The 15,214-nt window shown below is 35.7% G+C and overlaps 1 protein-coding gene and 1 long non-coding RNA gene across 6 annotated transcripts in view; both read left to right on the forward strand.

The window, feature by feature from the left end:
- The window catches only part of LOC126874947 (phosphofurin acidic cluster sorting protein 2), a 206,007-nt gene that overhangs the window by 160,668 nt on the left and 30,125 nt on the right, over positions 1-15,214 (forward strand). For 4 of the 5 annotated variants that reach the window (XM_050637476.1, XM_050637478.1, XM_050637482.1 and 1 more), the window contains exon 2: positions 14,167-14,235. The exons of the other annotated variant lie outside the window; for it this stretch is intronic. In XM_050637476.1, the coding sequence (XP_050493433.1) occupies positions 14,167-14,235 (69 nt within the window). The remainder of the gene's footprint in view (positions 1-14,166; positions 14,236-15,214) is intronic. 5 annotated transcript variants of the gene reach the window in all.
- LOC126874957 (uncharacterized) lies at positions 2,668-4,239 on the forward strand. The gene is made up of 2 exons (XR_007693142.1): positions 2,668-2,827; positions 3,951-4,239. It is a non-coding gene; the product is annotated as an uncharacterized LOC126874957 (long non-coding RNA).

A 15,214-nucleotide genomic window follows, 5' to 3' on the forward strand; every position in this document is an offset into this window, starting at 1 on the left:
AATTGTCTTTTTGTGTATTAAATGCAGGGTCCAAAGGTTTCTGTTATCCCTGAAATTTTTATGAAAAGAATCCTTAAATTTTTCGTTTAAATAGAAAGACAGTGATCACTAAATGTTGATGAATTTTTTGGAAAAATGAATAATTAAAAAGAAAGAATCTGTTGAGCATTCTCGGTGCGAATAATCGTTGTAAATGATCGGAAGATGATTTTTCTTACCGATAACCGGTATCGAGAAACGAGAGAAATTTTTTTATGCTTCACGATAACTATTGCAAATGAGAGAATATTCGTTTGCTTTTCGATAAGCATCATACGTGAGAGGATTATTTTTTGATTGTCTATAACCAAATATTATTTCTTTTTTTTTTTTTTTAATCACCTATAACTATAGTCGATGACGAAACTTTTCTTTGGTAACTTTCGATCATCGTCATTTTTTGTTAACATTGCCGATGACAAGGTGTAGACGAGAAGACCTCGCACGCAGGTCATCGAGAGTTATTTCTTAAGCTACTTCATCCGGATGATTATCAGCAATGTTAATACAAAATTGGTGATACTCGAAAGTGTCGAAAAATAAATTTCGTCGTGGATAATGGTTATCGACAACCAAACAATATTCTGCTATACGTAATGGTTATCCATAACCAAGAAAAAGAAAACATTCCGTTGTGAATAATGGTTATTGGTGTGCAAAAAGAATGCTGTCAAAAAAATGATTATTGGTGATGAAAAGAAATTCTGTCACAGATAATGACTATTGGTGATGAAAAGAAATTCTGTCATAGATAATGATTATTGGTGATGGAAAGAAATTCTGTCATAGATAATGATTATTGGTGATGAAAAGAAATTCTATCATAAATAACGGTTATTGGTGACTAAATAGAATTCTGTCAAAAAAAATGAGAATTGGTGATGAAAAAAAATTCTGTCATGAATAATGGTTATTGATGACCAAGAAACAATTTTGCCATGAATTATGGTTATCGACAACTAAACAATATTCTCCTATACGTAATGGTTATCCATAACCAAAAAAAGAAAACATTCCGTTGCGAATAACGGTTATTGATGACTAAACAGAATTCTGTCGAAAAAAATTAGAATTGGCGATGAAAAAAAATTCTGTCACGAATAATGACTATTGGTGATGAAAAGAAATTCTGTCATAGATAATGATTATTGGTGATGGAAAGAAATTCTGTCATAGATAATGATTATTGGTGATGAAAAGAAATTCTGTCATAAATAACGGTTATTGGTGACTAAATAGAATTCTGTCAAAAAAAAAATGAGAATTGGTGATGAAAAAAAATTCTGTCACGAATAATGGTTATTGATGACCAAGGAAAACTTTTGTCATGGATTATGGTTATGGATGACCAAACAAAAATTCTCGTGGTTACCTCATGGTTACGGGCAACTAGTAAAAAAAATGTTTCTCGTCGATAATGGTTATCGGGAACCAAAAAAAATTCTCTCACATAGAATGGTTATTAGTAACCAAAAAAAATTCTCTCTATAATGTAATGGTTACCGGTAACCAAAAAGAAAATTATCGGTAACCAAAATCAGTTAATCTTATTTGTTAATTCCTACACTGCAACTTCTTGTCACGTTAATTATAACCGTTAGGGTGCCTGATTAAGTGGTTATTGGTGACGAAAAAGAATTCTGTCACAGATAACGGTTATTGGTGCTCAAACGAAATTCTGGTTACGATGGTCATTGATGGCCAAGGAAAAATCTCGTCATGTATAATGGTTATCTACGACCAAACAAAAATTCTCGTGCACCTAGTGGTTACGGACAATCAGGAAGAAAATGTTTCTCGTCGATAATGGTTATCGGTAACCAAACAATATTCTCGTATACGTAGTGGTTATCCATAACCAAAAAAAAAAAAAAAAAATACATTCCGTTGCGAATAATGGTTATTGGTAACAAAAAAATTGTCTCACATAGAATGGTTAACCAAAGAAACAAATTCTCTCGCATATAACGGTTACCGGTAACCAAAAAGAAAATTATCTTACTGATAATGTTTACCGGTAACGAAAATCAGTCAAACTTATCTACAGATTCCTATACTGCAACTTCTGGTCGCATCGATAATAACCGTTAAGGTGGCTGATTAAATATGAATATCAATCTTTTATCTTGATCGATCTTCCGTCGATAACGGAACAGATAGAATTCTGCAACGACGAGCATCCTCGCAATTTCACCATACGATTTGATAGAAGAAGTGACTCGTGGCGACAGAATTGGTAGAATTCGTACAACTCTGTCCGCGAGAGATCATTAGCCGCGTCATAATCGAATTACGTATGCACGGTACAACGATCGATCCTAATGGAATTGAGCTAAACTATACGTCGTGTCTGATTACTATTTCACAATGAAATTATACGCGAAACAATTATCGGTCGCACGACACGAATCCAGATTATCCAATTTTTATGCATTTTTAAGTGTTCTTCGCCCCACCAGCTATTTCACTCGGTGCACAGCAAACGTAACGTGCATAGGTTAGGTACGCGTGTGGTCTATTATCTACGTTATAAATGCATATCGCACACGTATTTGGAAAGTTCCACAAACTTGCCTGTGAGTTTATCTAAAATAATAGTAATGGTCAGTAATTAACAATAATCAATATGAAAAACCTGAACAGTTGAATATTCTTCGCCCCACCAGCTATTTCACTCGGTACACAGCAAACGTAATGTGCATAGGTTAGGTTAGGTACGCGTGTGGTCTATTATCTACGTCAGAAATGCATATCGCACACGTATTTGGAAAGTTCCACAAACTTGCCTGTAAGTTTATCTAAAATAATAGTAATGGTCAGTAATTAACAATAATCAATATGAAATAACCTGAACTTGTTTCGTTTTGTAGGAAAATAATAGGCGTACATTTTTTCTTACTACGAAATGTACCATACGTCATTCGCTAAAATAACATAAGAAAGAAAAAATGTGTATTATTTCCTTGCAAAACGAAAGGAACTTTCGGGACAGCCTAATGTAATATTATTTTTTATTTATTAGCAGCAATTAATCTACATTTGCACTTTTACCTGAAACGACAGACGAACAAGAGCGATATCAATATTTTACAAATGGCAAGTGTAAAATATTGAAATACAGGGAATTGACGCAGTCCTCGTCGCCAGTTTCGAATCAAATTGCGTCGACGTTAATTTCCAGCTTCTCTCTAGAAAGCCAGGTCATCGAATCGTAGGGTTTCGTCTTTTGTCTTTCGTCGCGCCGACTCTCTACGCTTGTTTCGATGAATAGCTCGCTAATTTCCATGAATATTTATCATCGTTGTCGTTGGCTTAGTTTCCACGCGCTTGTTGCCCCACGTCGATATTCATATTTTGCACCCGGTATTTGCAAAAGCATTTGCAGCGCGTGGTTGAATTCAACGCGCCGCGCCGTTGCTTTACGCCGAAGCAAACGCGTGTCAACGCGTGTAAAGTTTAGTGTGTTGCACTTGTTTGCAGTAAGACTTTTGTAGTTCAAAAAATCGCGCCACCACTTTGTAATTGTTTTCCGCCACGTCGAAGCGTCAGTTTTCTGTCGCAAGACGCGCACGTTCCAAAGAATCGAATAAAAAACGTTCTGAGAAAGATTATAATGAACATATATCGTGACTCTTAACGTTGCTTGGATTATCTCTTATAAGATACTTGGAATAGTAAAATAGTACAGACATACCTGCGTATAATATGAATTAAACATTTCTTTACGGTTCTCTTTCGCATACAACTTTGTTCGATATATCAAACATGTAAAGTAACTCGATTTTCTTTTCTCTCTCCTCTATCGGTACTTTAAACAGCAAAATATCAATTCTTCCTCGCGATTTCGATACCTTTTGTCTATCAACGATCATCTCTAACCTTACCGATACATGTCGATTTACCTGTTATAGATAACAAGCGACTTGAAACAAATACGAAACAACAACGCTACGAAAAGAGCGCAAATCTTCCACACACGCTACTAATTTACTAGACACGCTTCGAAACCGAGTGCTTGCGACTCTGTGCAAGTCTTTGCAAAAAGATTCTAACCTTACTGATTCCTCAGACATATCGATTTTTACCGACCATAGGTAACTGTATTTTTCGCTAACTACTCTTATCGTAGTCGCTGGCACCTTGAAACGTGAGCGTAGCTTTAAACTTATAAAAAAAAAGAAAAAGAAGAGGAGAAAACAATTGAAAAAGAAGAAAATAAAAGGAAAAAGAAGAAAAACTACATACATATATAGTATTCTAAGTGCGCGATTACGTACTTGGTCGAGACGTGGTTGAAAAGCAACAAGGGTGTAGCGAGGTCAAGATGCGTACACGAATCGCGTGGCCAGCCGCTTCTGGCCGCAGGCTGCGGGGGTGGAGGATAGTCGGCCGAGGAGATGAGTGGAGGGTTGGACGAGGAGGGCTACTTGACGAGGAGCTCATTCATCAGCCGACAGCGTTCGGTGATTCATGTGACACACGCGAACCGTGTGTGTATGCTATACTGTATGGTCTCTCTTGCCATGACACGACGCGACGCTGGTCGATGCCACAAGAACGCGTCTGATTTCGTTAACTTACGAGTTGAAATGATGCATGTTAGTGATGGCGGTACATTTGAATAATTAATACATAAGCATAAAAGTATAAAGAAAACTTAGAACGCAACACTGTCATAGAAAACGGTCGAAAGAATGTCTTGAAAATATTACGCAGAATTAACACTATAAGAGAATTTCCATGTTCGTGTGATAAGAATTTACGCGATTGTCCATACGATTTATGCGACTACAGTTTCTTTCATTTGTTTCGTGCAAAACAACAGATGACTTCTTATCATTATTTTTATCAGTCGACAATGCACATTTAGCTATTTTATTAATGAAGATTACGTCGGATATCGTCTCTCCCTTGCTCAATGTTGGAAGATTTAAACTATTAACAATACTAATGGCGGCCAGTCTTGAAAATTTGTATTCAACATCCTATACTTTTTACATTACAGCTATTATTGCGAAGATTTGTCAAAATATGTATATTGAGTTGGTAACTAAGTAATTGCGGATTTTGTCATTGCCGGGACTTATCGACACAGAATTTAAACAGCGCGATCACGCTGTTTGGCACTCAAACAGTGTATTGTTGACTCGTCTGATATCAACTGAAAATTTCGTTCGACAGTTTCGATATTCAGAAGTTAAGCGTCGTGATACCGCAGCGCATAATACACGGTGTCATTAAACATATTTAATATTCATATTTAACATACTTAATTAATATTCGATATTTGAATGGAAAAGCATCGACGTTCGAAATATCGTCGAAATTAGCGTTTCGCTCGTCGCTGATGCGCGCGAACGTCGCGCCCCAAATCAACGCAGCTCGATCGATCTTCCCCGTAATAATTGCACCGCTATTTATCGACGCTTACCCATCTTGTCGTGTGTACAGCGTATACACACGAGCCTCGTGCGCTCGTTACACACTCGTCGATACCATGGTCAGGTTACTTACCTCGGCCACACTAGTTCGTGACACGGCCAGACGAAAGTTTGGCGCAAGTTTCACGATAGTTTCAACTGGTTGCCGCGCATCTGTCACGAGATTGACGCGCTCGCCTGGATTTCTTGGTAGGTTCGCTGGTTCGTTTACCTCGCGTCGCTGCGTCCAATGATTTGTGGACTGCGGATGTTTATGCGGATGCATAGTTGTGCGAGGAAAATTGGTTAACGAAATCGCTGCGAGTTGCGAAAGCGGACAAAGGAAGGTTTTAATTAGCAGTAGACTGCGGATGTTTACGCGAGTTCTTTCTTTCTTCCAGCGAATGTAGTTGATTTGTTGTCTCGCGCGGTATACGTTGCAATGAGCACGAGACAGTTCGAGGAATTTATTTGCAATTTCTTTATTTCCACGCTTGGAAATAATATTGGAACAGCCGTGCTTCACGCGCGTTTCAATTACAAACGATAAAGATTGCTTTGCGAGGCAACGTTAATTGTTCTCGTTTCAATTATCCTGGAATAACAAATGCGTGGAATTGTGTTGTAGGTTAGGTATCGCGGGGAAATGCGGATTTCTGACACGGTTGATATAGCAGAACGAGAAATTATTTCGGCAAACGTAAAGAAATTAAATCCTATTCTAATTTTTATTCTAATTCTAAATTATTAAATTCTAAAGAATTCTGTTTTATTTGGCCGTAGTAATAATTCTTTGTGAGATTGTTCTTTTTTTTTGATTCTATTAATTATTCCGGAATATGTTCGAGAAGCAAATAACGCGATACGTCGCTCAAATAATGTTTCAACGTTTCGATGTTTTAAATGTGTCATCGATATTTGCAATTCATAAGAAGATAATTTAATACGAATCACGTGAAAACCGTAATTAATCTTTGGAATTGTTGGGTGTACTACACATTAGCTACACGTCTGGTATTTTTATTGATATTACGCTCAGTAACATAAATCACATTATTATCTTTAACAAAGGAAACAGTTTCGCTTGATACTTAAACAATTCTTCAATTTTTCCTGTCCTATGTCATACTTTTTTTATGCCCGACAGATACACACTCGTCCAACGTGCTTTCTCGTAGCGCGTGTGAATCATCGATGATTCACGCCGATTTTATCGAGAGCAATTTTTTCGAGAAATAAGTTGGCGTTGACACGTGAGGCGTTGTCAGCACGAAAGAGAAAAGCAAATGCGACGATCTTAATACGATATTGCATTCACGAAATCAGTGTCTCGTAATCTGACTAAAATAATAATTGCATACACATAATTTATTGCGCGCTATAGCCATCACGTACCACTGCAATTAATTCGAAACTCAGCAGATCGTTCGATCGTATATTTCTAGCACAGTAATTTCATCGGATTTTATCTACGGAGCTCTCAATGCTTCGAAAAATTACGATTTCTGACCGGATAATTTCGAAGCACAGTAAAATAAGAAATAAAGTAACGAAGCTTCAAAGTGAGGTTAGAAAATTGTTGTGTAGAATTGTAAGAGGTGGCGAAATATTATTGGAACGGCGATTAAACTGAAAAGCGTTTATTGGATCGGTCTGTAAATTAAAAAGCTTAGGCATGTAAGGATTAGAAAGGAGAAAACGCGTGTGAAAGATCGCACGATAAAGTGCAAGTCGCGGCACGAAAATACGAAAACGACCGAGCACCTATATATGTGTTTAGGTATATGTACTGGCTGGTTCGACAGCAAAACATCGATATCAGCGTGGATACGTGGTTTTCTTCCAAGCGATAGACGATTGCGATCGATTCGTTTTAATAATAGAAAATTGCCAAGAGGGGCAAGAAAGTGCGGTATTGCATAATGAATGGCATGAAAAGAGGGTGAATTCAATGCGTTCGTGTGCTGACACCGTGTGATTCGTAGAATTGCACTACGCCTTCTTACACAAACGAATAGCACGTTGAGTAATTTAATACGCGATACGTTTAGATATATTTCGTATCTGCAAATTAACACATTTACACTTGCTCTGTGTACACGTGTACGTCTATCGTAGTAGGTAAGGAGCTTAATTGCATTGTACGGAGTTTAAAACACATTTCTAGATTAATATTTTCACCTGCTCGTGGAAGTTTTAAGAAAATGAAATTTTATTTCTACAAAATGTATATAATAGGAAATGTCGAACAGAGGAGATAATACACTAAATGGAGATATTATACGCTATACTATTGTAGATGTGCATGTATATGGGGTTGTCGAGAGGTAAGCGTTAAATAAAGAATAAAATAAAAAAATGTATATATATATATATTTCATTCAGAATATTATTTCATCTGCACGATATTTCCTATTATATACATTTTTATATATACATTTATAATGTATAATGTATATAATTATAATAAATAATAATAAATAATATACATTACATAAACACAGAGAGTTATTAGTCGAGGCTTCGACGTTCATGAAATTTTATTTAAATTTATGCACATATAGAATATGCATATAGAATCGCCAGAAGAATGGAATTGCAAACGAAGAAATTGTCATAGAAAATATAAAAAACACGTATATGTAAATCTTCTCGAAAAAAATACCACTACGTGTGGCTAATTGGAATTAAAAAAGTAATTCTAATGTTACTACACTTGTATACATAATACGTACACTCGTATACTTGGAAGAATTATTTTATGCGCGTTATGATGCATATCTATAATATGATACATTCGTGTTTTATGATCTTGATACGCATAAACGTTTTAAATTATATTAAATTCTTTGGAAATTACATGTTTTCACAATTCAAAGATATACTCTGCAAACAATTTGTTTTACCAACAATTCGTTCGAGTAATGTTTTACCGCACAAATACGTTTTAAAAAGAAGGGGAAAAATACGGTACATAGCAAGCGACTCCATTTCTCCTCGGCGTCATAGTCAGTCTATTATGTCCACAATCCACGTCCAACCGTACCGTATCTCTTTCCTCGATCTTCACATTTCTCTCTTACTCGAGGCTTTTGTCCGGCACAATAGGGGGCGAATAAAAAATAGGAAAAATTATCAGCAATTCACAATACCCTTGGAACACTTGTTCCTTGAACAGCAGTTCCTTGACACGAAATGTAAAGATATTCATTTGCAGCCCTTAGAAATTCAGTGGAAATCACAAATTTAAACAGAATTCTGTCCCAATGACCATAGTGTATAAATTATTTATATTGTGGTACATATAGTGATATATTATGCTGTATTTAATATATAAATATGCCTGTAATTGAATATATAGATTGAAATTAAATATTATATAATAGTACGTTGTATAATATAAATATATATATGTTTGTATAATATATTATATTATCATATATACATCATATACCATTATACGTATATGTGTATAAATTATTTATATTGTGATACATATAGTAACATATTATGCTATATGTAACATTATATATTTAATGTATAATTATGCGTGTAATTAATTATATAAATTAAAATTAAATATTATATAATGGTACGTTGTATAATATAATATAATTATATATATAATAACAGTATAAATATATAATATAAATGTAAAATAAAACAAAAATACTAGTAATATATAATATTATATACGTTATTTGTATAACATAATATTTCATTATTATTAATATGTCATATTACAATACGCGTAGCAGCCAGGTAAAAAGTAGACGACTAATCTAAAGTAGAATACGTGAACCGTTTATCACGAAAGTGGGGTAACTTCATTTTTCGAAAAAATTCAATTCCACTTTGTTTCGGCTTTTATCGAAAAGGAAATTATAGTTTGCTATGAAATTAGTATCGAAATTTTAGTTACACCTAGGAATCTTTCTACAAGATCCACTTTTACAACGATCTTTTAGCACGTATTATTAACTTTTACACGATTTGTTTAACACGTCTTGGTTAAAGTTATGCGACTCTTTTTTTACCACGTTTTATTCATATTTGCACAGTTTTCTTAGCACGTTTTACTTACCTTTAAACGATATTTTTCACACGTTTCATTTATTTTTATCCTCGGACCGAAGAAACCGACGAACCTTCCAAGAACCGCTTCATCAAGACACAAATTCTACTTTGTTATCGCTGTTACAAACAACCGACTGTTTTAGAGTCGCGGTAAGAGCATACAGCATCTGAAGGATGCTGTTCATTTGTTTAACGATCGTCAGATCGTACAACTGAGATCTTGAGCGAACAAAGAATCACTTGATTCGATGCAAAGAGAATCGAGATTATATCGTTTTACATTTCTTCATTCTGTTTAAAGAAACAACGAAAGGTGTTGTTCGTTCGTCCAATAAGCCGCAGATTGAACATTCACCAACAGTCAGAACTTGATAGAATAAAGAGAATTTAATTTGGCTTGAGCAGAATTGAAATTTTATCGTTTCAAATTTCCTCAATTTGTACAAGAACACAACTGTTAAGGTATAGAAAGGATTCGGAAATACAAATAGTTTACTTTATTTCACACACAACAGCTATACATATATATTACACTCTGAAGATCTCGATAACCTTCTTGCACGCACGCTTGTTGTCCTTCTAGAAGCTTCTAACATCTGGCAACAGTCTTTTGTCTCAACTAAGACCTGGACGCCCCCTAACGCTTACACACACATTCACATGTACAGTGTAAATGTATCATCTACCCAACAACAACGAAATACACGTCGTCGCAACTGATACAGAACGATCGGGCGGCACATATTTTGAGTGACGAAAATCGTATTCGTTGCAATACCAATGGACATCGACGACGAGTAAAATGCAGATTTTTCAGAAAATGATATTTTTTCATTTTCCTTTAACGAATGAAACGCAAGTTTTATGCTTTTTCGCAAATCAATTGTTTCAATTGTGTAAAAGCAATGTCGGGTGTATGTGCGTGAAGTTGGTCAGTGTAAATTTGTCTGGCGATCGAAGATGCGAAATTATTTGTTTGTTATAAAAGCGGAGCAATTCCATTTATCCTATTGGTTGACCAGCGAAGTTTTGTCGTTTTTTCAATGGCGTGGAAGGTTGTTCATTTGTTCTACGGAACTTACGCGTGTCATCCAGAGATCAACGATTGTACAAATTGTTTTATTAACGCTTTACTGACCGATAGCCTACTAATCGGCTTTCTATTGCCGACGCTTGTCGACTGATAGCCTATTAATCGACTTTTTGTCACCAACAATCTTCCTCATTATTTGAGCAGTAATTTGTTATTTAGTGCTAAGGTACCTTGCTCAATTGCGTCAGTTGCGTTGCTTTGTAAGCTCCCACAGTTTTATACCAATTTGAAAAATTTATCGTTCGCGATGGACGAAAAGAATGGCATTGGAGAGTCTAAATCGAAACAGAGCCGGCGCCAGGGAGAATCTACGCCTGAGATGCCGGTCGGGCGTGCGTATGCTGTTGAATCGCTATTGGTCGGTAAAGTGTTAATATTTTCATTGGTATTTTTACGAAATATTTGCATTGCTGTCGAAGGTATCGTTTCTCAGGAGCGAAAATTCTACTGTTATCGTTAGTAATTATTAGTCAATTGCTTCGACCAGCGAAAGTGAAATTGTTTATCGGCGGATAACTTCCGGTTAACGTCAGTGATATAAATTATTAATAAATAGACAGATAATGATTCTATATTTCCAATTAGTTCTGAGATTGCCGCCATTTTATAAATAAGTGGGTAAAAATAGATAAAAGAAGAATCTCAGAATCGGAAGACGATAACGATTTTTAGATAAAGAAAACAGACGTTTATATAAAGCGGAAAGGAAGAGAACTATACGCTGAAATTCGTCATTATCCGATGAGTATTTTAAAGTGACACTAAGTTGAGCTCTACGATACGGAATAACAACGAGCAGAATATCTGAAAAATAAGGAAACTGTCGTTTACAATTTTCGTAATTGATCAAAATGCTTTTTGCTTCCTTGTTGTATTACGAAAATTGCCTGATAAATTTCGAAAGTCTATAAAACACAAGTCTGCAAAACTTCTAACGTTTGTTAAAGACACGTGGTAAGTTGCAGAAAATAAGGAAACTATTAGGTTGGCAACTATGTCAATACCATCTAATGATAAAATCCGCAATCACTTAGTTGCCAACCCAACAAATACAATTACTTGTCTTTTCTCAGTTTTGACATTAACATTACCAAATGGCTGGTTTCAATGTTTAATGTTAAATTGTACATTTAGTGTTATTTTTTTATTCGTCTAATTTTATGTAAGTTCTTATGTTATCCGATTAATCAATTTCTCAATATTTATTAATATATGAGATTACTATTTATCGCGTCACATTGATAAAGCAAAGCAATAGCTCATTCAGTTTCGGTAAACAGATCGTAGGACACTTCCACGCTTTGGTATGGTAAACGATACAAAATTATTTCCATTCCAAGTAAATAGAAGCACAGAAAATTCATTATATTGTTCCTCTTCTATTATACAATTCCATTATTACTGTTCGTTATATTATTCCTCTTGTTATCGCCAGGAAATAGGAATTTTAAAATAAAATTATAAAATCAGCCATGGAAGTTTAAAAAAAAAAAAATAAAAAACACAAAGAATCGAATAGAACCGAGTAAAATTGCCTTTCTACCGTACGTGCTCCTCTGTACGCGACTAATTTACCTACAACGACGACAACCTTACCGCTCGTTTATCGATTCTTCGACAGATGAATCATTTCTGTTGCACCGCGTCTGCTGCCCCCGGTTCCTATTTATTCCTCCACCGACGACCCGTCGTGGGCGGTTGGTAGGTGGAAAAAAGAAATGATCCGCAGTCTGTCGCCGGCTCACCGCCACCATCGTCGTGTATGGTAGCTTGGTTCGCCAGGCGAACACGTACAACGAAACTGAAACACCACCTGTAGTTTTAGCGCTGTGAAGCTATAGTTAGCGAGCTCGCCCCCGAACCGAAGAGGGAAGCTTACCATAAATAAAAATAACTACCTTGCCGGCTCGCGTGTAGCAAACGGGCTTGTTTCACCACAATTGCGCTTCGTTTTCTATGGTTTTCGCCATTTGCACAGTCGGCTGTGGCTGACCCACGCGGACCTCGAGAGGCTACCGCGACGTCTAGACAACCCGGTTCGGTGTTTTGCAACGTGTTCGAGCGTCGTTTCTCTAATTCTCAGCAACGAGAATCGGAAAAGCGTATAGGAAAAGGTGTGTTGTGCGTTGGACTTGAAATAGTGTGAGATCGAACTCGACGAGTTTGCAGGTGGAATTGTTTTGTTGGAAATTTAGACAATTGAGTGTAAGATTGATATTCTGTTGTTTTGTTGTTTTTGTTTGTTTTGGGGGAGGGGGGGGGGGGGTTAAGCAGAAAGAGAGACCAGAGGTGTCGTGTTGAATTTCTTATTGGAATGTGATTTCTCTACTTTGCCGGTTTAGTTTTCACGGGTTTTATTAGCCCTCGGTTGCCACGCTCGCTTCGCCGGGTCAATCTGACCCACTGTTCGATTTCCAAGCAGCTGCTGTTGAAAGGATAGCGGCGATATCGGATCAAAGGAAATTTGAGAATACGGTTCCAATATCCTGGGATATGTTTTGACAAAAATGAAAGTCTAAGGAAGGAAGTGACGTTGTTTCCGAGAAAGAAAGGGAAATATTTGAAACTGTAAGTTTCGAGGAAAATCATTTTTATGAGAAATTGTTGTAACTCTCTTGTGTTTCGACATTTCTCGCTACAATTTTCAGATTTAATGTTTTTTAAATCACTTTGAGGGGGAAAATAGTTTCTTAGTGCGCGTTCCTAAAAAGATGTTTATTTCACATGTTGAGGAAGAGCAGTTTTTGAATAAGAAGAGTGCAATTTTATGGAAAAATCAGTTCATTACACACACAGGTGCAAACAATTTTTAGATTAAAATTTTTTAAACTGTAATAGTGATTTCTGTCAGTAAAATTTGCACAAAAGTAAAATGCACATTTGTGACACTTGGGTCATAATGACCCATTACTAACTTCACAGAGTTACCAGACGCAAACTGACAGGATTCTTAGCAGTGTAATCACCAGATATTATAAAAAAAAAAAAAAAAAAATAATTCAATAATTCAAATTAACAGTAAATTGTACAATAGTGTCATTGCAAGCGTCACATCTTGAATATGTTTCTTCCCAAAACAAAACTATGGGTCACTGTGACCCATAAAGGCAACCGAGAGTTAAGAAAGGGAATCGGTACAATCTTGTAGAATACAATGATTCGACGAGACTTGGCTTATTATTTTCTGCACTGCATAATATTTTACTTTTCCCAATCTTTTCAATGTCTCATTATGTTCTTTTCTTTTGTTTAATTCCTTGGCCAGTTATTCATTTCACGCATAAGTCTGCATTAGAAGTTTTATTTTCCAGTGATCCGTAATTCTTGTTGAGTTTTCAAAATTCACCAGCTTCTTATCTCCAGATGTACGTACGTTTCGTAAATTCTGTTTCTCACATTTTACGATACTTTCACGAGTGTCACGTGTAAAAAAAAAAAAAAAAAAGAAAGAAAAACAAAAAGTATAAACAAACATAAAATTGTATCTAGTGTAACACGAAGAATAAATAGATCTGTTCAAGTGCTGTTGGTTTGCAGAACTATGGAAGAAAGGAAGAGATCAAGCGTTCGCATAATGCGCGGAAAAGTAGCAAAGAACTGCAAATGGTAAGCCAAGAAATGGAATATCGATTGAACGTCGGTAGTTTTTAGCTATAACTGTAACTATGTATTACGTCCAAGCAAATGATACCATTTTAGACTTTTCCGTTTTACGTGTGCATACATCACGAAAGTAAATTCCACTGCGAACTGCTCGCTGTTCGTCGTTTCATGTCCCGCATTTTATTTATCGCGTTTCATCACAATGCGAAATATTAGCTTGTACCAAAAGTCCCTTTCGTTTAATCAGGAAATATTGGGTTGGTAATTAAGTGACTGCGGATTTTGTCATTAGGTGGTACGAAAAAATCCGCAATCACTTAGTTGCCAACGTAGATGCACTTTTATATTGCATTTCTCTTTTATATTATTTTATCGAATTATGTACCGTCCATTTTGTTCTATCACTACAAAATAATATAACATACAATATAATATAATTGTTGTTATTTCTATATTCAAAGGTAGGATCACAATAGCTATTATTATATTCTATGGATAAATCTATCACACCGTTCTGAGCCAGAAAAACCTTTATTTGCACATTCTTATATGGACTAGGGATAAACACAAAAGAACATCTTAAACCTATCGATTAAATCTATCGATTGTCTCTAGAACTATCTTCTAGTTATTTTTTGTAACTAACGCATCTGCATATAGATGGCGAGCACGAACTCACGTTGTCATTTTCAACAATAATATAATCAGAATTGCAGATAATTCTAAAATAATATAATAATACTAATAATAATATACAAAAATTTGTTCTATTACTGCAAAATGGATCACACAAAATTCAATAAAATAGTACGAAAGAAAAAATATTGCGCATCTAATTATTTTCTTACAAAATGTCAGACACTTTTGGGATAATCTATTAGGTTGGCAACTAAGTTGGCTGTCATTAGGTGGTGCGACAAAACTCGCAATCGCTTAGTTGCCAACCCAATAAAAATCGCGTACAGTTTTCGCGATGCTAAAA

Source organism: Bombus huntii, chromosome 17 (genome assembly GCF_024542735.1).
Source record: "Bombus huntii isolate Logan2020A chromosome 17, iyBomHunt1.1, whole genome shotgun sequence".
Lineage (NCBI taxonomy): Eukaryota > Metazoa > Arthropoda > Insecta > Hymenoptera > Apidae > Bombus > Bombus huntii.